Source organism: Phaethon aethereus (genome assembly GCF_964289735.1).
Source record: "Phaethon aethereus genome assembly, chromosome: 6".
Classification (NCBI taxonomy): Eukaryota; Metazoa; Chordata; class Aves; order Phaethontiformes; family Phaethontidae; genus Phaethon; species Phaethon aethereus.
This window is the reverse complement of record NC_138580.1, coordinates 13621952-13647076: the sequence shown is the minus strand read 5'-3', so window position 1 is coordinate 13647076 and position 25125 is coordinate 13621952. Positions and strand designations below refer to the sequence as shown.

Sequence of the window (25125 nt, the reverse complement as noted above, 5' to 3'; positions counted from 1 at the left end):
CACCTCCCTACTCCTGCTGGCCACACTATTTCTGGTACAGGCCAGGCTGCTGTTGGCCTTCTTGGCCACCTGGGCACAGTGCCGGCTCATATTCAGCCGGCTGTCAACCAGCACCCCCAGGTCCCTTTCCACCAGGCAGCTCTCCAGCCACTCCTCCCCAAGGCTGTAGCGTTGCATGGGGTTGTTGTGGCCCAAGTGCAGGACCCTGCACTTGGCCTTATTAAACCTCATACAGTTGACCTCTGCCCATCTATCCAGCCTGTCCAGATCCCTCTGCAGAGCCCTCCCACCCTCCAGCAGATCAACACTCCCACCCAACTTGGTGTCATCTGCAAACTTACTGAGGGAGCACTCGATCCCCTCATCCAGATCGTCGATGAAGATATTGAATAAGACCGGCCCCAGAACTGAGCCCTGAATCAGCAGTCATTGCACATTTCTTACCTTTTGATGAATTAATTCAGACCTTAAAGATCATCTAAATTGTATTAGGTGGGGAAAAAACAATTCCAGAAACAGATTTTTTAGCTACTAAGCTATTTCAGTCTACTAGGTAGATCGTACGCTCTTTAAAGAGTTGCCCAATGATGTCCTGACCTTACATATGACTTGATGGTTCCCTGAAGTGACTCATTAAATAATCCAAGATAGTGGAAACTATTTTGCAAGCCAGATTTATTCACTTGCATTATTTTTCCACAAAATTCCTCTTGTTCACTAGAAGTCAGAATATGGCAGCATCAACACCTCTCTTTTATCACTTGTCCCCAGCAAGAAACACCAGGTCTCAGGCCAAATACCCATGGAAAGCAACTCTTACTCCCTGTTCCTCAGAGCTTTGTCCAAAATCCCTTCTTAGGAGGGTTTGAGAAGGGATATAACACTAATCAGCACCAGCACTGATTTTATCATTCCTTTTGCCTGTGTAAAGCAGCATGCAGGCAAATTGCTCCCTTCCAGTCTATACTGCCTCTGCAAGGACATTAAGATATTTGGTTTCCCACTTTACAGCAAGGAACCAGTGCTGCTCCCAGCCGACTGAGCCTAGGCACCACAAAACAGACTTTCAGCAGAGCCAGGATTAGGCTCCCAAGCCTTTGGTCAGGTCTTCATCCACTGCAAAGGAGATGCGGGTCTGAACCATCTTTACACACTAAACCTCAGAGGGTGCCAAACAGCAACATCAGAAGAAATCGTAATTCAGCCCTCTTGGGTGGGGAACCTGAGACCTCACCCACAGAAAACTTGATTGATGGAAAGAAACTGCTACAACACAATCAGTAGCTCATTTTTGCTACAAGTTATGCCTAAACAGCCATGCCCACCCAATACAAGCCCGAAGATAGTTCAAATGGATCCAATCTTCCACCTCCCATGGAGGTCCTATCACAACAGTGCCTCCCACACCTTCAGTTTTCTGGGTTTCGATTGCATCTAACAAAAAGCAGGTTTATGTGATAAAGGTCCTCCAGAAGAGTCTGGCAGCAATTAACTGACAGACCATAGCTTGAGGATTTTGAACTTCAAACCTCCACAGCCCCTGCTCCCCGACATAGCTGCGCTCACAATCACGCTCAGCAAAGAGCAAGACCCACACATGTCACACTCAGGAAGGAGCTGACAGACATGCTGCAGCTCTCCTGCCCCACCAAGTTAAAACAGAAGAGCACAAGTCAAACCAGTTTTCTGCTCACATAATTGCAGTTCAGGAACTTCTTCCGAGGCAGGCCTAAAAGCCATCGCTTGCTCCTTTCAAGCTCTCACTATATTCATTTGGCCTCCCTCAAGATAGCAGCATGCTGCAGTTCAGCCTCAGCACATGCAAGATGTACACTTCCTCAGGCTGCAAAGATAACCAGGAACACCAAAAAGGCAGTTCCACCAAGGAATGGATAGGAAAGACTATGACCACTAAATGGACACACCCACAAACCAAAGCACCATTACCACCACACCAGTCACTCCTGCAGGTACCTCAGATGACTGTGAGACACTTTATAAGCACAATGACGAGGAAGAGAAGCTACATCCCAGCTGACTTGTCCAGGACACTTCTACTGCAGCCAAGACAGCAAGCCTCAAGACCATTTCTCTTCTTCACTGTTGCCTTCCAGGCTGTACATGCTAGAAGTTCACCCAGAGGAGACTGACTTGAGCCCTCTGTCTCCAAGGGCAAAATTCTCTGTGCACACAGATCAATCCTACCATCTTCTACTGGTCCCCTCCCTAGAAATGTCTTTAATTCATATCATCGCATTCTTGATCGCAGCAGAAGTTCCTACCCAGGGTGACAAATCAACATTGTGACCCACTTGTCTGCCACAGCATAAAAGCTTCACAACACTGTCTCCTTGGTATGACTGTAGCTGCACTCACCCCATCTGCCAGACTGCTCTTTTCCCTGCCTTATGCTGTGCTTTTCTAGAGATTACAGAAAGTATCTCTGCCCATGACAATGCCTTTAAAGCTTCATCCATCTCCCCCCACCTCCTCTTTGTTAATAACACTGCTACTGGAGTAGCACTAAACTTGAGCTGGAAACCAGAGCAGCTAGCTTAAAATGGCTGAAGTTTCCTTAGGAGATCTTCATTAAATAATGAGGATGTTACACCTTCAAGGGCACATGATCCCTCAGTCAAAAGGAGGTATAAGCAAGGCCTCTGCCTCTGAGCAGAGCTATCTACAGGCCGATGAGGTGGTTCTTCTCTACCCTTCGATTACTTATCACCTTTCTGGGATGAAAAGAGCAGTGTGCCCTCATCCTGGAATCACGCCAGACCTAGCAATTAGAGGATGCCTTAGCACAGACAAAGCTCTGCCAATACACTGTAGAACAAAGCACAAACTACTAGCCTCCTTTGGCAGACAGGTAAGCAGTTGTAGTGGAAACTACATTGAAGAGATTTTGCTAGCACAGACTTGAACAAGAGTGGTGATCAACTTTTCCCATATCCTCCAGGAGAAGGGTAAAGAAAAATCCTCTTAGATTAGCTAAAAAGGAAATTAAGCATGACGAGCAGAGGGGCACTGGAACACACTAATTCAGGAAGCTGTGAAATCTTCAAAGGATGTATTTTAAGCATAGGTCCAAAAAAGTCTGACAGAAGACATCTGGGTACATTTGGTTGTCTTCTGTGAATGAGAAACTGGATTTGACTATTTCCTGAAGTCCCATATATTACGATACCTACAAAGCCTCAAAATTTCCTCCTTGCCACTAGAAATACAGCATCAGCAAAATAAGTTATGTTACTAGTTGGTAAGCAACGTTTATGAACAATAGAAGCCAAAGTGACAATAGATTCTTATTAGCAATCCACTGTAGACATAAATTACACTAGCAAATAGAAGTTACTCCCCAGGGTAAGGTTGACGCTCTGGTTAACAAAACTTTCCAACAAGGCTTAATTCAAGATTAATGTATAACCATGAAGTATATAAAGGCTAAGGTGGACTTTAGACTCCCAAAAAAAACCCAGATCATATCCACCCCTTCTTTCATTGCAGGATCCTTAACTAACTCTACACCAATGACCCAGACTTAAACATAAACACAAACAGAATTTTCCTCTTGACAAAACTTACTTTGGGCCCAGCTTTGAAGAGTATGAAGCATGCATGTCATGCGATTTCTTGGAAGAAACCTAAACTAGGGAAGCACTCGCTCACAGAGAACATGAAAGAGCTTCCTCCTTGCTGCAAGCAAGATGCAAGGGGGCATTTGGATTCTATCACACTGAGCTGTTCCAAGACACAATAAAACTCCTCATACTTCTGACATTTATTATTCAACAGCAAACAATAGGTCTTAATAAACTTCTGGCTATTCAGAACAGCTTTCTAATCACCCATATGTCTATTTTCACAGACCACACATGCTGGACACCGCATGAAAGGGAATCAACCTTAGTATATTCAGTGCACTCTGTCCTGGTTTCCATCTCAGTGTGACTCAGTTGTGCTGCTTTGCCACAGCAAGACCTGCTCTTAAAGCCAGAATAACACACAGACCAGCCCTTTCCTAATTAAATTGAACCCACTTATGCAACACCGAGCCAAGCCTTGTAAAAAAGTCCCCAGGTCACTCAAAATCAATATAAAGTTCACTTTAGGCTTGTAGTGTTTTTGCTCATCAGGGACAAGTTTAAATTGAATTGTATGAGTGTGTGTTAAAAAAGGAATTTGCACAATTTCCCAAACTTTATGATATGGAAAGCATCTTCCCTCTATGTAGTTCCACCATTGAATGAAACCTCAAAGTGAGATCTATGCTAGGAAGCATTCACACATCATCCTTAGCTGCTGGCTCTGGAGGGGGCAAGAAACAAGCTGATCTCAAGTTGGACATCCTCCCTCAACTACAGAGGTCTTGACATCGGCCCCCAGTTTGAAATCACTACAATGGGCTTACACAACCAGTATACTCAACTTAATAAGCACAATATTTTCCCAAAAGAACATAGAAGAACCTCGGAAAGAGGGGAAGACATTAACACACTTGGATGCTGCACACTGTCAGTGGCAGAGCTGCCACCTGAACCCGACTCTGTAACAGCCCAGTTCCTGCATGAAGCACAAGCCTTGCATCTCAGCTGACTCAAGCTGCGAGGTTCACAACCTGTGCTCCCAGGCCCTGCGAACAGGCTCACTGCTTCTCATACAAGTGAGGATATTAAACAGCACAAGTTACTTGGAAAGAGAAACTTTATTTTAAAACCTTATCTCATGAGATTTTTTTTCCTTCTACGGATAGCCTGAACAAAATAAAGGCAGAGACCACCAAAACACATTAGTTACCACAGGCTAGCCATACACATTGACACATAGTACTTGTATCACACTATTCCAATGCCTATTCATCCTAAAACCACAGGAAAAAATATAGTCTACCTCATGGTTAAGGTTTCCTAAAAAGTCATACACAGTCTCCGAATGCTCCAACGTATTTTCTCCAGAGCCTTCCCCTGCACACAGATGAACAAAGCTGGCAAAGGAATTTCCAAGCAGGCCACTCCACACTGCTGCTGGAATGGTGTCTCCTCTTGCTTCCTCTAAAACAGCACAACCTCCTTACAAGCAAGGGCTGTGTCTCCTTTTTGCATGCAAACACCACAATCAGGACAGAAATATCGAAATAAAGTCTGCTGGTGTCTGCAAGCTCCCCAAAACCCCATCTCATGAGCCACCCTGGACTGCTACTTGACTACCTACAGAGAAGAGCTTGGTTGTGGTGCAGACCTGTGGTTTGCAAACCTGGATTTTGTTACTACCATCCCTGTTTTACAGCCTCAGCAACCAAAGAAGAAAGAAGGGTTTGCTGCAAGCTAAGAGTCAATGGCAGGCTCTCCAGTATTAACCACTCTTCATCATCACTGTCCTCTTCCTCACATTAAATTAAACCCATACAGCTCCTTCATAGGTCAGACTGGGAGTGGTACTAGCTGGCTAACAGAGACCTGCAACAGACATTTTCTTCTTTCAAACCTAGACTATGCAAAATGCTTGGGGAGAGGGAAATGGCAAGGCTCTGCCCTCTAGCCATTTCCCAAGAGTCCAAAATACTGGAGGTATAATTGCAATTAACAGCTGCTACGGCTGCCAGCTCAGCAGCAACTAAGCCCTTCCCATGGCTCCTGAGTGAATTCACCGTGGTGGTTTTAGGAACTGAGCAAATAGACCAGACCCAGCAACTGAATCCTGCCAATACACTTCTCCCTTCTTTAAACATCCTCCTTGAGACCTAAGGGAACGAGGCATCATTAACCTCCAATGAGAAGCGTCTGCATGTGGCATTACCTAGAGCACCTGCATATACAAGCAAGAGAGAAAACACCTTTTCCCCTGGAGCTAATCCCTGCTAGGGCATCTGTTTTCCCAGCAAACCTTATACCAGCAGAAACCCAGTTCCCTCTCAGTTTCTCACAGTTCAGTAACCCAGACAGATGGTCTCTAACTTGAAATTGTAATCTTAACCCATCTCCAGTTGTTTAATCATGCTCTTATATCTGAAGTGGCAAGGCTAGCAAGCAACCGACCCAATTTCTCTTCCACACAGTGAGGAATCCTTCTCAACAGGAATTTGTGGAGCAGCCTCCATTCCTTTAAGAGTGACTTAGAGCTTCATAGAAACATAGGGCAGAAAATTAAGAGTGTGAAAAATAACCAGGGATTTCCTCTCCACTACCGAGTCACCTTGCCTGCCAGCCTACTTCAGTCACACAGAGAGAGGAGGGCTCCCTCCCACCATGTCTGGTACAAGCGTTTTCTGAACACTGGTTCTGTACCTTTCCCTCCAGACGGACGTGACAATACTGCACACCAGGCTCTTGTGCTAAGCCATATCACAGCAGGCTGAGGAAGCTCCAAACCAGCCTGGGAAGTGAAAGCTTCAGGTTGCCAGAGCCATGGTGGGCAGAGACTGCAGACAGAGCAATAGCAATTGTGCCCCAGGAGCCAAGCTACCTAATGCAACTGCTGGTGAAGCAAATGGGAGAGAAGGAAGACCTTCTTCACACAAAGCAGGAGACAGTAAGAAAGAACCTCTCTGCTACTGTTTCAGCAAATACTCTTATATCTTCAGGGCAGTTTCTTTTCCATTCAAGAGGGCAGAAGGGAGGCAGGGTACACTGCAAGTACCCTGCAGCACTTTTTATCCAAGTCCCACAAGGCATGACTTCTGTAGCTCCAGAAGTATTGAGTGCAAAAGAAAACTTACAAAGTCAAGTCAAAGGAAGCAGGAGAGAGGCTGTTCAGGTTTTTTAAAGAAAAGAAGAGACCTCCTGCTAACAAGGTTTGGAGAACACTGTATTTGAGAGCAAAGGACTGTTGCAGCCACCAGCAAGAATCAGAACAAGCTCCTGCTCGTCAAGGGGGAAAGGACATCAGGCAGGAACCTAGCTCCCATGGGCTTGTGGCACCTGCCTGCCGCAGGAACACATGGCCATCAGGACCAGCATGACTGAAACAGGGATGCAGCTCAGTAGGGCTCAGCACAGCCACGAAGTAAGAGCTGTCACGGGGGAAAGCTATTCTCCCACTCCTTTTGGAAGCTCCATTCGACGTGCTGAGCTTCCTGACCTGCTCCGCACTTCACTGGCAGCCCAGTGACTGGTTCAGAGGCCACAGAGTACTAAAATTCACTAGCGCACTGCCAAATTTTCCCTTGTAGGATTGCCTTGCCACTTTATCTGTGAACTAGAAACTAAATACAACCTCTGCCTTAATGTATGGTGACTAAAGAACATCAATATTTAAAGCAATCCAATTCCATTGACAGAAAGCAACACATCTGTGCTAAGTTTATTGTTCAAGCAGGTAAAAGCAGCATGATTCAATGATGGGTTTAGACATTTTGTTGGTCTGAAAAGTAATTCCAGATCCTTTTGGACAAAAAGCACTACAGAATTTAAAAATTTGTATTAATCTCATCCTTCCAAAATAATTTTACTTTCTTTTGATCTAGCAAAGACTTTCAGGATGTGTTTATCATTAACTATGCCAATCAGAAGAGCAATGAATCTCCACACCAACTATTTACAGTATATGTAGGGAAAAACATGCATTAAATATTTTTAAATCAGATCTTGGAAGATGAGGGGAGAAGCAGGGGTTTCTCCCTAACAAGCAGGGCTTCCAGACGTTTTAGACACAGATTAGTTCTAGCAAAGGCTTTAGACATCAGGCATCAAATAGCATTATGTGCATTGAAGGAGTCCATTAAACACTCCAACCCAAATATTCTAGACAAACAGAGCCCCTACTGAAAGAAGACACTACACAAGGCATGGGTCATCACCACAGTCCAAGACCCACCAGGCCTAGAAAACTACATACAAACTAACACATGAGGCTCAAGTGTCCATAGTGCAGACAGATCACTTACTGCTCATTACTAACAAAAGAGCATCAAAAAATAGGAGATTTACAGCTCCCCAGAACAGAACATTTATCACCCCCAACTCTCCTCTTGCAGACTGCTGGTGCATGGGCACAAATTTGCTTTCAGCAGAAAGTTCGAGCTCACTGCATTAAGGAGAAAATTAGCTGTGCAAGTCAAATGAAGAGCATATGCTTCTTTTCAAGTTTCCTTTTAAGCCTTTGATGCCAGATAAAAGAAAAAATAAGATCCATCTCACAGGTATGCAACTGTTCCTAAAATGAGCACCGAAAAGCAGAGATTCAAAACAGCCAGGCATGAAGACGAAAACAATATCCATATGCAGCTTATGACATCCACAAAACACTGAACCTGTCAGAGAGAAAGAGAAGATAATCTTCTGTCAAAGGACCCCTCAGCCTTATCTGAGTTCAATCCCTATCTGTCTCCCTGCCAAGCTTCAACCCTCAGTCCAAAGGAACAGGATGCACCTCAAGTTCTTGCAAGAATCTGGACCCTACTGCAGGTCCTGGGACAACCAATTATCTGCTGATGGGCTCTTCCAAACATCTCATTGTGAGCTCTATTTTCTACAGAACAGTAACCCTTTCAAACACGATAACACAACCGCCCTGACTGATTACCCAGCATCAACCCAAGCAAATAACTTTCTGCACAGGGTCACCCCGTTGTGCCTGAAGACTTAATTCTAAATCACAATCCAGTTTGTAATGTTGGCTAGTCAGCTGCTCTCCTCATAGACATTCATACTTACAGTAATTCTATTCAAGTCAAATGAGAGTCTAAATTTCCTCCAAAATAACCAAGAGCAGAATACAGGATGTCAACACAAGCATTGCCTGGAAGCAGAGGGAACATCCTTCTCACACCACTGATCTGGAAAGGGCAAAGGAAACAGCAAGGACAAGAGAAGAAAAAACTGATTGAAAACAGTGTTGTCTGTCTATCATCAAGCTACATTATTTTAAAGAACACAGCCAAAGACCATGATCTCTTTACACTACGTTACTTGCACCAATAACATATTTTTAGAGGCAGAAGGAGCTCATTAGGTCAGTTAATCTGATATCCCGTGTAACACAGTTGATGAAATCCCAACCAGTTCCTCCTGCACTGAAACCAATTATTTTCTATTAATAAAACATTTCTTCTGAAACAGCATTAGGGCTTAATCTGATTTAAGATATTCAAATTGAATAAAGGAAGAAGATCAGAACTAAGAATTCTGACCAATGATTTTTTTTTTGTTGCAAACACTGTGTATAGCACAGTAAAATGCAGAAGGACATAAGCATTTTTCTCATCTGCCAAAAAAAAAAGGACCCTCCCACTCCAAGATTCACATGCAATAGTTTTGAAGCTTCTGAAATGTACAGGGATCTACATACTTTCTATTAAGTATGTGGATCCCTAGAGAGCAAATGTAAGCCCACAGGTAGCAGCCTCACCTCCTTCAAGTTATCTTTTATAGCCCCCTAAGCGATAACCCGAGTTCCACATGGCCCAGAGATCACAGGTTGGAAACTGGTGCACTCCAGCCAGAGTGCAAACAACCAGAGAGGGCCTGGGTTGTCCTTGTGTCAATTCCTATGGCAGTACAAAAAAAACAGTAATAGCCCAAGATTTTTTTTTCCATCTTCTATTTTGTAAGAGCTTTATATAAAACAGCATCTTTCAAAGATGACACATTCACATAAATGCCACAGTAACTGTCATGGAAGCCAAAATTTCTGATATATAATTTAATTGGCTATAAAAGACTACCAATGTTTTTTTACTTTAAAAACCACAAAAAAATATCACAAGGAAATACAGATTCCAAAGCTTCAAACAGGGGGAGTGGGGAAATAATAAATTTCAATCACATACTGTGACTTCTATAACAAAAGAGTAAACAAGATTAGTTACCCCCCCAATTACCTATTATTAAAGGATAGTGTCAAAAGAATGTCTCCAAAAAAAATTTCGTAAGAAATGAAATCCAAAGGTAAATTATGCATTATTAACATGCACACAAGTAACACAGGCATAGATGTTAAAAGCATTTCAAGAGTTGAAACTAAAAAAATAAGACAAATCTTTCCCACATTAGCTGTGGCGTTCATCAAAAATTACATCCCATCTCTGGAGAGCCTGCACCATGCGCATGCTTTTAAGCAGCACTTTGCAGCAGGTGGGGTCCATCTGAGTTTTTTCTGACTTTAACAGCAGCAGGATCTGGCTGTAAATTAAGTACCATATTTCCCATTGTCCCAACCCTACCACACCTTTCCTGATTAAAAAAGGCAGCTTTTACAGCATTTTTGTTTTAGTTGCCGCTCAGCCAAGTTTGGCTACAGAGCCATTTTTTGGCATACATTCACTTATCAGAACTGCTGCTCTCACTTATCACAAGTGCCTTCCTGATCACCAGAAAGCAACCCTCAATATCACATTTCATTTCCATCCTCCCAGCTTGAAGATGCCAGTCACCTACAACTGCTGATAGCAGTGAAGTAAACAGAAGGAAGATAAACAGCCTCAAGTCACCTCCCTGACCTCCCAGAAGTTTTTCCTGGCTCACCTCCCAACCCGATGAACACCAGCTCAAAGCCCTGCCCTCAGCCTCTTTTCTTTGCCTGTGCTTACCTCACCCCGATTTAAAAAGGCACACCAGAACCTGTCCTCCTGCTCTGTCCCTCTCAGACTGCCACATGACAGTCACCAGTGGATATATCCCCACAGGGAAAGCAGAGTCTATCCCACACTTATCCTTCCCCACAGCCCCATCTTTCCTCAGATCAGCAGCTCCCTTCTCCTCCAAGCTCCTGGCTCATGCACACCTGCTCAGACTCCCCAGAGGGCTTTATCCAGGCCTTTTGAACCACCAGCATTACCCTGTCTGCACAACAACTAGTTCTTTGGGACACAACCACTTACACAGCTCCCCACACCTCCTCAGTAAATGTCTTGTACACCCGAAGCACAGCCTTTGCTTAGCGGTGTCTCAGGGCTGCAGCTGCACCAAGTGAGCCCCCTTGGCTGGGAGCATGCAATCAGCAGGACCACCCCTTTGTGCCTAGTCCAGCAGAATTATTTTGATGTTGAACCAACGATCTTGGGATCATTAAACATGCCTGCAAAACAACTGCAATAAATTTGGATTCTAGTTAAAAAACAGAAAACACGTAACACATGAAAGTCTGGAGTAGCCACACAGAGTATCTAGTAGGTATTCCAGCAATTAATCCTGGCTCTCCTCTCTAGATCAACATTCCCCTCCCCATTTCCTGCCTTTATTTTAGCTGAAAGGACTGGGGAACCCACAAGACCCACATGATCTAAATGTCTTCACTACCACGTCATGAGAAACCTGCTTTCCACAGATGGAATTCAGCAAGCCACCCTTGCACCACCTTCCACATTACTTAGTTTTGTAAGAGCTACCACCTAGAAAAATAACCAATTCTTGTTCTTAAGTGTTTGTCCAGCTACAGCACACTTCTCCTACAATTCCCACGCACTACTTCCTCCTGAAAATGGCCACCAGAAAACTCTTTGAAAGATGCCTGTAAGATAGGCATCAATTACCATCAGCCCCAGATACCTCAGTGATAGCACAGTGAAGGGTAAACAGCTGAGAAAAGACCTAAGTACCTAATACTCAACTAAGACCTCTCCCTGCCTAAGAACATGAAGGATACTTTTCAAGTTTGTTAAGTCTCTAACCTTCACTATTTCATGCAGACCTAAAAACCAGCACTGCAGTGCTCTTCTGAATGTCTCAGAGTTAAAGAAGGTACACAACTATCTTCTCCAGGGTCTTAATTTAAAAAGCTCCAAGTGTCCCCCAGCATCTGCCCAAGGATCATTCTGTCCAGAGCAGTCTAATTAAACAGATAAGAACATGCACAGATACATCATCCATTGAGGAGTATGGTTCAAGTTGGTGCACCAGGACTGACTCCATCAGCTCTGAGCAAACAGAACTCCCTCCAAAACTCACGTAGACTTTTTTTATTCCATTGCGAAAGCTAGAGTTGTCTATATTTATAGAGCTATTACAGAAACTAGGTTCTTAACAGATCTGGCTCCATCAGACAACTTTGGTGATGGGTGTACATCAGCAAAAGCCTGTAACATTCAGCTTTAAACAGCACTGAACAAGTGGCATCCCCTTTATTTAAGCTCCCAATAGCGAGACACAAAGTCCTCCTAAACTGTTGAAAGCAGACATTTCTTCCATGTTACTGCATAAGCAGTGATGTCTCCATTTGCAGTAGATTTCCAATTAGACCCAATGTGAGTATGTCACTCCATATTAGTCAAGTGGAGAGTCATGACAAGGCAAAAAGATGTCTTTTAATGGAATACAGTTCTAACACACACAAAGAATTAAGAAAATTAGCAGAAAGACCTGCTTTCTAACATACAATTCACAGTAAATGCAGATATTACTCAAACAGTGTAATTTGAAAATACACTGAGTAGAAGCAACTTTAGGTTTTCTGTTGGCTATTACCAGGTTCTCAACCACCAGCTGACTGGCACGAACACTCTTACCCTGGCAAGGTGGTAACACCACAGTTAACCTTGCAATACTTCCACATTCCCAAGGAGATACTGCCAGCCTTCGCACTTGTGTGCATGTCCTGCCTTTATGAGCACAGCTAGCCACAAGGGTATAGCAGGATGGGGCTCTACTACCTGATTTCCATTGTCTCTGCAAGCTTCCCTCCGGAAAGCTACTTTTGGAGATGAAAAAGCATTACCAGGCATGAAAATTTTCGTTCTCACACTTAATGCAGGGCCCAATCCTACACATTCTTTCCTCTGGCTAAACTCCCAGCCACATTATAAAAAAGTTATCCTGCTTTCCACGCTCTGATAACTGGGACTCTTTGCTCTAATTCTTGAATACTCAAATGATGCTTTGTTTTAAAGTTTCATATTTGGCACAAGAGCAATGCCAAATGAGGAACATAGCAGGTTTTGTCTAGTTAAAAAAAGAGATCTGATCTAGGAAGAAAGTAATGAACAATTTGCGGGAGGTAGCGTTCACTTAGAGAAAAACAGAGACTACACATATCCACTGTGTTCTGCACCTTCCCTCCTGCATTTAATGATATGGCCACAGAGCAGATGACATACAGGATACAAATACACAAAGTAGCTTTATACAAACACACAGCACAGTCCAGCCATCAGACGCCTGGAGCTATGAGTGAGGCAAGCAGCAAGACAAATCAGGCTGCACTGAGCCTCAACTAGATTGTCACTAGTACCTTGGGTGGCTCATTTTAGAGTCAGTTCACATATCTTTAATACAAACCCAAACTGCTCTGCTGTCACCACCGGCATCCCAAAAGCATTTGTATGGGAGTTGATTCACATAGGCATTTCTGACACTGGGACACTTACTACTCACATGCTAAATTTTGTTAGAAAACAAACAAGTTTTAAGGTCTTGACTGACTGTAAAGAATGATATGGTGGATGGAACTAGATGAGCCCAAGGGACCTTGCAACCTGAATTACCCTGTAATCCTATGAGCTGATCCTACTACCGCACAGGAAATCTTACCTTTCAGTCTCAAAATGCAACTGCTGCAAAAGGAGGGCTGCCAGAGCCAGAATCGCATATCTGAAACAAAAAGGATCCCTGCACCAGACTGCCTAGTCTAGTGGGCTGGTCCTCCAAAACCCAGCTTAAGTACACTTAATCCTAAGAACACACTGGAAGGTTAAAAAAAAGGTATTTTTATTACTATATATCAGGTGTTTTTCAGTCTTGTTTTTAAAAGAGAGATTGTTAAATTGTTCATCTATCATTCATATATTCTTCCTGCTCTACATAACTTCTGAACTCTTTAACCAATTTTAGCAAACTTCAATCTAACATGGTAGAGAAGAGATCCCAAAGATATTATGCTCTTACAAATATAGTAAATCAAGCAAAAGAGGTTCCACTAAAAGGCAAACTTCAGCATGAAGAAAATGAGGTTTTCTGGCATTAGACACCAGAAAATCTACACAAAAAAAGTCAACAGAAATGAGCCTTCATAAAACATCTCTGTTTACAAAATGACTTAATTTAAAACTAGACAAAGGCAGACACAACTGACACCAGTGCCCGTGGGATTGTCAGTGGGTGATTTTTCATGCTGAAGTGCAAAGGGTGAGACAAGAATGGCTTTCAAGATGACTTCAAGGAATATCCCACAAAGATTGCATGGAAGAGCATGCATACTTTTAGCTGAGAAGCTAAGACTGGTATTGGTGGGGGGACCGTGAAGGCTGATGAATATTTTTTTCAGCATCAAGAGGACAACAGAACTCTACTAAGCCATTTAGAAACTAGCAAAAAATCAAGATGCTTGTAAACCCACCACTGCAACTAACCTCCAGTTCAGGCAATGATCCTCAGGCAGGAATCACCATGTCAGGCAAAATGAGGATTCTCCACTACTCATCCTGCTACCTACTAAACACGAGGGGAGCTGGATCGCACATGCATATGAGCGACTGTTAATTCTAATCCAGAGGTAACAAGCACATGATCCTCAGGCACAGCACAAACAGTTTCTGTAAATCACTTTGGGATTTCTGAGGACCAAAACCAGTACACTCTTTAAAATATTTGTGTTTATTCAAAGCATTAGAGCAGTTTCAGGCATAGTATCATACCTGTTCTACCATACAAAGGACTGAAATGAACTTTCCCTATCACTATGCATAATCCTGTTATTCTATACTGTATATAAACTATTCAAAATCATCGCAAGATCTATCCTAAAACCAAATAGATGTCTTGTCCTTATCTATTCCTCTCCAAGAGTTTTCTAATGTTCTTGCTACAAGCAACTTTCATCTCACATCCAGCCTGAATTTACTCACAGTCAGTTTATACCCATTCGTTCTTGTGCTAACCTTGCCCTTTAGATCTAATAGTTCTTTCCCCTCCCCAATGTTCACCCCTCTGATGTATTTATAGACAGCAGTCATATTCCCTCTCAGCCTTCATACTGTAAACTAAACAAGCCAAGCTTTTAGCCTTCTTGGTTAGGCAGGCTCTCCAATCCCCTAAACACCACACTAGCCATTCCCTGCACCTGTTTCAGCTTGAATTCTTTCCTTGAGGACGGGCCACTAGAACTGTACAACACATGGCACAGAAGGGCCCAATAAGGCACTGTACAATAGCATTAGTACGCCCTTATCCCCACAGAAATAAATCCCCAATAATCTGCCTTTTCCACTGATGCATCAGCTGTGACCCTCAGCCTGCAGTCAAGTAATACACCCAAGGTTTCCTGAGAGTTAGCGAACTGTGCTAGACCTCTGAATAAACCCTAGTGACAAGCACTGAAGCACTGCAACTGAAACACTACACCAGCATTAAAGGAATAGCTTTATCCTCTCAATTTAGTAACCACTACAGTTCAGTCTGTTGTGTGTTGGCCAGACTCTCAGTCCCAGACAAGAGCCTCTTTGGCCTTGCCAGTGCAGAGGTGGCCACACTACCAAGCACCCAAGAGAAAACTGCTCAAAAAAAAAAATAATCCATAAACACTCTTGCCCTAAGCCAGTCCCAGCACCAAAATCCTGTGGAAATGTAATGTACGTTTGGTCAGAAAGCAAAATCAGGGGCTAAAATCTCTACAAGCCAGCAGGATATGCAAAAGAGACATTTACTTTGTATCCCATTTTTCTGCTTATCTCCCACCATCCACTACCTACCACTGAGAGACTGGATACCAAGTTAGACAGACCTTGCATGAGCCACTACAGAAACAAACTTCTGTCCTATTTATTTCAACATTAGGTCTCCAGTCTTCACATTCCCTTGGGATCCTGTAGGTTCTCACTATTTATATTTGATTTCACAATACCTTGGTAAACAACTGAAAGATACTGTTGGCTGGTACACTCAGGATGACAAATTTTTGTTTGTTGTATGCAACCAGTAGCACATCCACATTGTATATAAAACAACCAGAAAGTATTACTACTCCACTACAGTTCTTCCCACCCCAGCTGGAAAAGGACAACCTTTTCTGCTACAACCAGTCATTATTACCTTTTAAGTGTTAAGAAACAGCCACAGGAAAACTCTAAATGCTGACTTGCTACAGCAGTTAATTTTTTTACTGTCCTGAATATGAAGGACTGAAGCTAGTATTAAATTTGCTCTAGCCCAGCTGCTACAAGGCTCTTATTCTGAATTGCACCCTCTATGGCACTCCCCATACTGCCGATACCAAATAGGCAAGAGCTGCACCAGAATCCAATCAAGTTACCACACAGAGCAGTAAGTGTTAGAAAGACAGGCACAGCTACCGGAGACAGAGGAAAAACAACTGATCAGCTGGACTGGGAATTAACATCAATGCCTACAGGAAACTGGATATCCCAGAGCCAAAACTCTGCTCTCTCATTAAGTTTAAGGCAGGAAAACCCACCTATTAGGAGCATGCAAGCACAGCAGCCTAAAAAAATCAAGCACTGGGGACACTCTGCAAATGCAGTTCAAGCCCAATGAGTCTTTAGCCCTTCCTAAGATAGCTCCTCTCCCACAAGAGGAGTTGTCAGAAGCAGTTTTACCAATATAGCAATATGGGCTTATTGCAAGGAATAGGCTCTACTCACAAGTCCAGATCTCAACATCACTCTTCCTCCATAGTTCATTTCTCATATCTTTTAGGCAAAACTAATAAAAATGAATTAAATTAGCAATTATACCTTCATAGTAAACAGGTTTTCTGGGATGAAACTGCTAAATGAATGTATATATTACTGATCCTCATGTACCCCCAGCATCACAAAATTCACCAGCTAACAGCAGCTGCTTGGAAACCCTTTACAAGTCTCTTTTTTTCCTTCCCCAGATGGTGAAGTCTTTTTTCCCCCTGTGCATTAAATACTCAACAAAACACACTTACCAAATTATCATATAAACCCATAACGATGCATGATAATTATCTCTTCAATCAGGATTTCTTCCACCAAATCTCAACCAAAGTAAACATGGTTTAGAGAACAAATGTATACTTGTAGTGAACAACCATTCATCAGCTTAAGTAACTCTAATGGATGCCACTTTAAACTAAGCCTGCACCATCTGTTCTACCCCTCAATTAGCGAAGCCAAAAAAATTATTCAATACACAGTTTAAGAAAGCCAGCTAATTTATGTACGTAAGTTTTATTTCTCTTCAGCCTAGTGAAGCATGCTCTTGCAATGCTTGATATTCAGACACAGATCAGAATGGAGGGCTGCTTTCTCTAACACTATTAGGAGTTTTGTCACAGGAAATTATTTCCCTGCAATATTTCACTACATAAAATAATTTCTCTGTAACATCTCACCATGTACTTTAAAGTGTGTGATGTCTCTGTAAGTAACAAAACCAACTACGAGCTAAACAAATCAAATCTGAAGTCCTGCACACATGAACATAAATGAACCTCAGGACACAGCCCTGCACAGCTCTCACCCTGACAGACTGGGCCTACCAGCACAGCATTGCTTGTTCAGTCAGGAGCCCTTTGCAACTGGAAGCGTTCTCAGCCACCGGGGTCTGTTAACCACATTAGCTCCTAACTCCCCTTTCACAGGCAAAGCCCAGTCCTGTGAGCTCCTGAGGGCACAGAGCCTCCCACATGTCAAGCTGCACTGGGGCAAAGTGACCATCCATGCAAGGGTGAGATACTCCCCTTGGAAAGCGTAGCCTGTGCAGCATGAGTAGTGGAGTGTCAAAAAAATCACTACCTGCCAAAGTGCAGGAAAAAAACAAAAAGTTTCATCCAGTTCCTTACTGCAAACCTTCACCCAGTTTTACTTCAAACTAGCCTCTCCTACCACTCTGCCACATGAGAAAACATTGAGTAAAACTTCTCAATTTGGTGGACCCTGATCTACTTGAAGGCTCTGTCATCACCAAATCTCTAAGCTGAGCTCTCTTGGGTGTTGCTTTTCAAAAACAAACCAGCAATACCAAGGGCTACTTCCAGTGTAAACCTCAACTCCAACAGCACAGACCACTCATCACTGTAAAGAGAAAGGTGTAAGAGACCTCATCCCCTCATCACTGCTAGATGGAGGTGACAGTACAATTCTCTCCTGTTGTGGAGAAGGTGGCAAGGGAAGGTCACTGCTAAACACCCTCAGTTCACCTCTAGGAATACCAGGCTGGTAGAAAAGCACTTTAAGATCCTGGACATATTCCTTTATGCTACACCTCAAAATAAAACATCACTGGTAAATCATAGTCTGGATACTGAGAAAGGCACATCAGCCACAGTCAGAGACCCTGCATACTTAGCAGTATTTTTAGTACTAAATACTACCACAAGCAGCTCAAAGTGAGATTGTTCACCTAGGAATTACTGATGATTTGAGTTCCCTCCCCTTGCTACAAGATTGTGAAGCTGAGAAGACATGCTGAAGCCCCTGACACTGCTATGTTATTTTGCTGCATGTCTCAAGGCAGACAGCTGAGTGCTGGCCTTAGTTATTGTTCAGGGTTTCAAAGCTCTGCAAAATAACTCCTTTGCTTAGCAGGGGAAGAAATGGAGTCCAGCAGAACCACCATCCTGAAACAGCATAGATAAAGCAAAAAAAGCACGTGAAGGAAGGGAGTGGAGGCAGGATCCCTCTTTGGTCTGCAGCATCCTGCAATACCTTCTCCACCCCAACCTTGCTAATATGCCCCACAACTCCCAGTGCCCATGCAAACATAGGCTGGACTGCTCTAAGTAACTGAGTTCCAGAGAAGAGTAAGAGCTCCCAAAGAGAAATCTTTGCACCCTGCAGCATTCTTCTGTCTTTCACCTACCTGTAAGTACTGCTGGGAAAATGCAGGCGAGGCAATGCCTGTTGGGTGCAGTTCAAGCACACTCCAGGCAAGCAGAGATACACAAATGGGCTTCCACTGGACCTCAGTGCCTTACTTCATGTAACAACCCTCATGCTTCCTTGACTCAAAAAGCATCCCAAAGTAGCTGGTGCCTTCTGCACATACGGCAGCTGCCTGTTATGAAGTAGGGATCAGTGACCAGGTCACAAGGGCATTTTTTAGAAGAGGTGCTGAGTGCTATCAGAAATGTGTTAGGTCTCACTGTTTCACATGAGTCTTTTACAGACTCGGACAGCACCAAAGAGAAGCATCTCTGACCCCTCTATGATTGCTTTTTTGCTGCATCACTTGAAATAAAATTGTATTGTCTCCAGTTCCAGTGCTGAGGTCAAGGACTTCACAAAATAGTGTCAGGTTAAAATAGAAACAACGTACAAAAGCCACCAAAGCCTAAAAATGTCAATGATGGTCATGACTTACATAGCTCAAACTTGTATGTCAATGAGGGAGGTAGCTTGAGCCCACCCTGTAAAGGCATAGTAGTTTCACCATCAATCGAGGCTCCTTTTAATCAGAACTGAACTGTCTCAGAGATGTCACTTCTCTTTGGTTCACTGATAACATATAAGCACGTAAGACAAGCATAACATGTAAGCATATAAGAGTCCTTATATGAGAGCAGGACCAAGAGCAGGAACCATGAATCAACTGGATGCTCTCCCAAGGTAACAGGTCTGCTATCCAAACCCAGTCTAAGTCTGAAAGCACGCACTTTATCATTGAAACACTAGGAAATCTCAGCTCATGCAGATGATCTCAATCTTTGGTTTAAGCTGATATTTTTTCAAATGAAGGGAGTGAGGTGAGCAGAGAAACAGACTGCAAATATAATAGCTTTTCAACAGTGACCAAAAAACTGCAGTTTAGCTCTCCAGACGGCTATTGTGGGGCAGCGATGCTCAGCCTTTCACTCTCAGGGGTGTTAAACTAATCCATGAACTGGATCAGATGGCACCAGCTACCCTGTTCTCCCTCACACCAGACAGAGCCAAGCTTCCAAACCCCCACCCCACAAGCAGTCAAGAAGAATGGAAACAATAATGCAGATGCAGGCACTAAAAGGAGAAGAGAAAGAGATTGGCATATGATAACGCACTAAGCCTTGGTTGAATACAGAAGCAGACCATCCCACGTCACTAGCCTCCAGGTAGCCAGCTTGCCCCACTCACAGCTTTCACATCCTCTATTATACTCATTCACTGAAAAAACACCCTCCAGACATCCGAGACATGTCTGTTATGCTTACTAGAACTTATTAAACACTGCAAATGCTATCTATAGAACACACACATTAATGAACAGCCAGTTCAGCAGCATGAGTTCTGGAAGAGACTTACTGCAGTACAGAAGTGCCAACCAGTTTGGTACTGGAGAATGAATACCACAGTGAACATCTGTAAGTGTGCCATTCAACCAACAACAGACTGGGAAAAGGGGTGGAGGAGAGAACAAGTTATCCTAAAAGAAATTCTGCAAACTAAGTGTGATATTGGAATTGCAAAGTACTGCATAGCTCTGCGATCCACATCGCTTCATAAAATCCATGCAAACAGAATATTTCATAAAAATTTCAAGGTTACTGTGCTTGGGTTACTTTTCCACTGAGAATCATGGAAGTCTGTAAGAGAAAGCTGGTTAGCAAGAACACAGGGAGTAAGACCACGCAATGCTCTCAAAACTACATGTACACCACTTGCTCATGACAGCAAACTAAGACTTCTTCACGTGCTCTGCCAGAATGGATCTTCTATTGAGACTGTACTGGCTTTGGTGTTTGTTAGGTGGGGTTTTTTTTCCTGTTCCTACATGCCAAACAGCTTCTACCACAGCTGCTTGTTGACAAAAATGAAGAGAAAAAATGCAGCTGTGCAGAACACATTGACCAAAACACTTCAATCTCACAACCAAATCAAAACTTCTGTTAAAAATAAATCTGAGGATATTGAGCTCCAGAGCACTTGCAATCCATATGGCTAGTCTCTCCTTCACTTCTACAAGAAAGAAATCTAGTACAACTCAGTTAATTATATTCTGGCTCAGCTCTGTAGGAACTTTAACTCTCAGATTTTTCTGGATTTATTAGAAAGGAACAAAGTCTCCTATTACATCCCATAGAACAGCTTAAGTACCCTATTAGACTTGTCAGAGTGCCTTGTGAAAGGACCAGGACAGGAGTTTTCCAAGCTACAGCTGAGAACCTCCTCCCCACTCCCACAGTACATCAGAGTGGTAGGATTTCCTCACTAAGACCTGGAGGGAGAGGAAGCAACATGACAAGGACAACAAGGCAGTGGAGTTCCATATCCTACCAACTCGCTGCCATGCTGTCAAATTCAACAGAACATACACGTATACACAGAACCTTTCCTGCGCTACGTGCCGTAGATCAATTGTACTTAAGTTGCCCACAGAAAATAGGAAAAAAAGTCTAGCAAGATTTAATGACAGTGAAAAATACTGCTGTTTATATATGTTTCTTGCAGTTTCATAAACTTTTTTAATATGGCAGGAAATCAGCATTGCTAACTACTGGGATGATCAAAGCGTGCCACCAGCTAACAAGATACACAAAGAAACCAGGATATCACAACATATGAACACCAAACGTAAATCCATTTATTAAAACTCCATTTAGTGAATTCTTACTGCCTTGAGTCCTCAATATTGTATCAGCTATCAACTACAAGAAATGGGTCAAGAATTGTTGATTCAGCATAATTATCAGCTTACAGAACAGTATATTAGAAAGCCTACTATACAACTTTCACTTAAATCAAGTAGCACTTGACATTGAAACTTCTGACTGTAATCACATTCCATCTGACAAGTCTTACCTTATAATTGCTGGAATTTACCCAAGAAGTGGCCAGTCCATCAACCATTTTATCCAGCATAGTCTGATCATGTTCAAGATCAGCTGACTTCTGTTTATCTGAGAAGTAATCTATCAATTCCTGGCCAACCTGAAGTCTCTTCCCAACATCCTTCTGCAGCACCTGCGCTAAGCAGTACTCCATACTGGGCTCCATAGTGTCTTAGAAATACAGCACCAGCAAGAAAGCTAGAGGGCAGTAGGTCCAAAAAATCCCTCTATAAACATACACAGGAGGTTGCCTCTTTGTTCGATGAAGGTTACTGAGGGTTTGGATTTCAAAGATGCAATTCTGAGAATGGCAACAATGCACCATGTGTGTGTGAACAGCAGCTGGCAGGATATTAAAAGTCCAATTTAAATAACTAGTAATAGATGAAGCAACGAGCTGTGCTGTACTGTTGAGTCTGCAATAATTCCCAATTCAGCAGTCCATTCTGAAAGAAATGAAAAAGAACAGTATTATAGGTTAAATTACGACTGGAGGGAAAAAAAAAAAATCAAAAGCATGTCACAAAATAGGTTATTCATATACAGCTGCAAAGCTGTGATAAGCTGGATACAAGCATTGTTCTATTTTAAGGAATCAGACAAGGTAGGTCAGGACAAAAACCTTCAGTTATTCTTTACAACAGCAGTTACCTAGCAGTTCCCTAGAAGTTTTAGTGACAGACAGTAAATCCGGGGCTTAAGTAAGACTTAATTAGTAATCAATATTATTGCAACTACCACTATCATCATCCACCCACAAAGGTAGAGACAAAATCCTTAAGCAGGTCACAAGGAAAACACATCTGCTTTAAGAAGTGAAAGTAGGAAGAGGTCTGGATCCTGTTTTGACTGTTGGCCTTCTGCAATCAATGCCATCAGCTGGTCAGCAAGACACAGCACTAAAACAGTGGGCTCCAGGAATGTCAAACAAACAGTTTTCAAAACCTAGGTGCTCAAGCTGTTTCCGGGCTGATTCCTGTTACATCCCAACTACACATGCCCAGGAAACAGCACTGGCCTAGTGCAGTAATAGTGTAAATGCCGTTCAGCCGACAGTGCATGTGGTGTCCTGAGAACAAAGGCCATACACAAGAAAGGCCAGGCCAAACTTTGCTGCCAGAGGCACAGCATCATCTGTGAAGTAAGCTTTTGGCTTATGTGTTTTAAAAAAAAAAAAAAAGGCTGTGTGCCTGGGGTTTGGTTATGTTCCTCAATCCTAGAAACCCAAAAAAGGCTGTGTGCCTGGAGTTTGGTTATGTTCCTCAATCCTAGAAACCCTCCTGACCAAGGAATCCATTAGTGACCCAGATGCAGGTTTTTTGTCCCTCCATCTGCAGCCAAACAAATCCCTCCAGGCAGCCAGGGAACAGACACTCAGCCTGTCCTCCACCCTCCCACAGACCAAGGCTCCCAGCATCACCACACCACTTCCTGAAGCACTCCCTCGTCACAGGTTAGCTCTTTTAGGAGAGGGTGATAAAATTCAGTTTCTTTGTTTCCTGTTTAATAGTATCTAAAGCTAGAAATCTGCCCTACTTTTTCCACCAGCATAAGGAAAGCAGGTCAAGCTCAGAGCAAGGAAAGAGGCTGTGGAGCAGACACCTGGTTTGATAAACAACTGGAAGAAAGCTGGAGGCAACAGTTCACTAATTAGAAGCACTAGGGCAGCAAATCTAAATACCTTCTGTTTGAGCAAATAAGGCCTTCACAAAAGTCTTAACAAAACAAAGTGGATCTGACAGAGATGGGATGCACAGAAGAACCCTAGCCTGGAAACAAAAGCACGCCTCACACAGCAGACTAGTTCAGTTCACTATCTCACCTCCATCCTCCTTGGCCAGGCTTACAAACTGCCACATCGTACCAATACCAAACACAGCATCTAAAGACAGCACCTTGTGGTCTTGAGCTTCCCTAACCCCCAAGGTGCTGCCAGACATGTCCCAGCTGCCCACACTGGCTGTCCTGCTTATTCATCAGGCAGGAGCAGTCACCAGAGAGCAGGTCCCTCTGTTCCAGGCAGCCAGTTCAAATCCCCATGGGCTGACAGCGATCAGAACTGGTTCTGTACATCCGGGGACTCACCTCAGCCAACTGCCTGGCAAATCCTACCACCAGCCAGAAGGGATTGTGTGTGCCTGCAGACTAACCTCCCTCCTCACCAGCAAAATCTCACCCTCCAGAGCAGCAAGAAAGCATTAGCTGCAACTGCACACACAGCACCTAGGGCTTTAAATTAGTGCCATGACAGCTTGTGACCGCTACTCCAGTCTGACCTGTCTAAAGAACATACCAAACTATCACCAGTTTGCTTCAAGTCACTTCAAAAGTGATTTGACTTCAAATTCTAAAAATGCCAACACCCCCAACCCTCAATCAATAATCTTAGAGCAATGTCTTTTGTCTTTCTAAAAGAGAGGCATTGGTTCCAAACTAGGGGAAATCCATGCCTCTTCTTAGTGCTGAAGCTACAGTTTCTTACTTGTTTCTGTTTTAACACCAACTCTGAAAGCAGTGCTCTGAGCTTTTCCATTCTCAATCAAAACGTTTCACAACATGGCTCCAGCTACTCACAGCAGCACAGGCAAAACAGGGACACTTCAAGCGATCATAAAAGCACAGCAGAACCTCCAAGTCTCCCTGTCTGTACCCTTGAATAGTGGCCCCTGCCCTGCCCTCTAGCATGGGCTAGTCTTGCTCCTTGAAGCAGGCTCTCCAGTTATGCGAGGCAGTATTGCACACAGGAGTGTCTAAGCACATAACAGAAGGGCTTTCAGAGTAGGGCAGCATTTCACTGGATACCTCACTAGCAGAGAGCTACTTGAGAAGGTGCAGCTACCATGTTCTAGCTGAAACCTTTCAAGTTACCTGTGTATTTTGCTCCTGGACTCCAGAAGCTGCACACATGTTCAAAAGGGGACTCTTCTGTTAAACTGGATAGAATATGGTGAATAAAGTCACCTAATTGCTTTTACAATGGAAATGTGAAACTTGCTTAAACTTGAAAATTCAGATTACAGGAGGATGTGAATGACTGTTAGTTACCACAGAATAGCTTTTTTTTTTTAACTAACTTCACACATAGACAAGTCCCAACACATCCAATAAACCATTAGCTGGCCATACTACCATGAGAAAGGAACATTCAAAGTTTCAAGTCTTTCTTCTATGTCTGTCGTTTTCATTTAAGTCTCTGCCCACAAGCACAGAGACAATCTTTTAAGCAAACTAATATAAACAAATTTCTCTCAAAGTTCCTCATTTTTTAAGTATGTGAAGGAAGGCATAGAATAAAAATTATGTTGCACTACAGAAAAACAGATGTGTGTCATAATTTTAAGGAATGCAGTCTAAAGATCCACTATACATTGTAGCACTACCATCAAATGCATACAGTGGAGAAGAGACAGAAATACCTTTGAATCCTGGGGAACATAGGAGCAGTAATCCAAGAGGAAAGGCTCAAGC

General features: G+C 43.1%; 1 protein-coding gene across 8 annotated transcripts in view; it reads right to left on the bottom strand.

Annotated features, from left to right (window-relative positions):
- Positions 1-23114, bottom strand: part of CLASP1 (cytoplasmic linker associated protein 1) — a gene marked incomplete at its 3' end in the record, with an annotated part of 171384 nt that extends 148270 nt beyond the window's left edge. For all 8 annotated transcript variants that reach the window (XM_082001361.1, XM_082001367.1, XM_082001363.1 and 5 more), the window contains exon 1: positions 21629-23114. In XM_082001361.1, the coding sequence (XP_081857487.1) occupies positions 21629-21823 (195 nt within the window). In that variant the 5' untranslated portion in view covers positions 21824-23114. The remainder of the gene's footprint in view (positions 1-21628) is intronic.
- Between the last annotated feature and the right edge of the window lie 2011 nt (positions 23115-25125).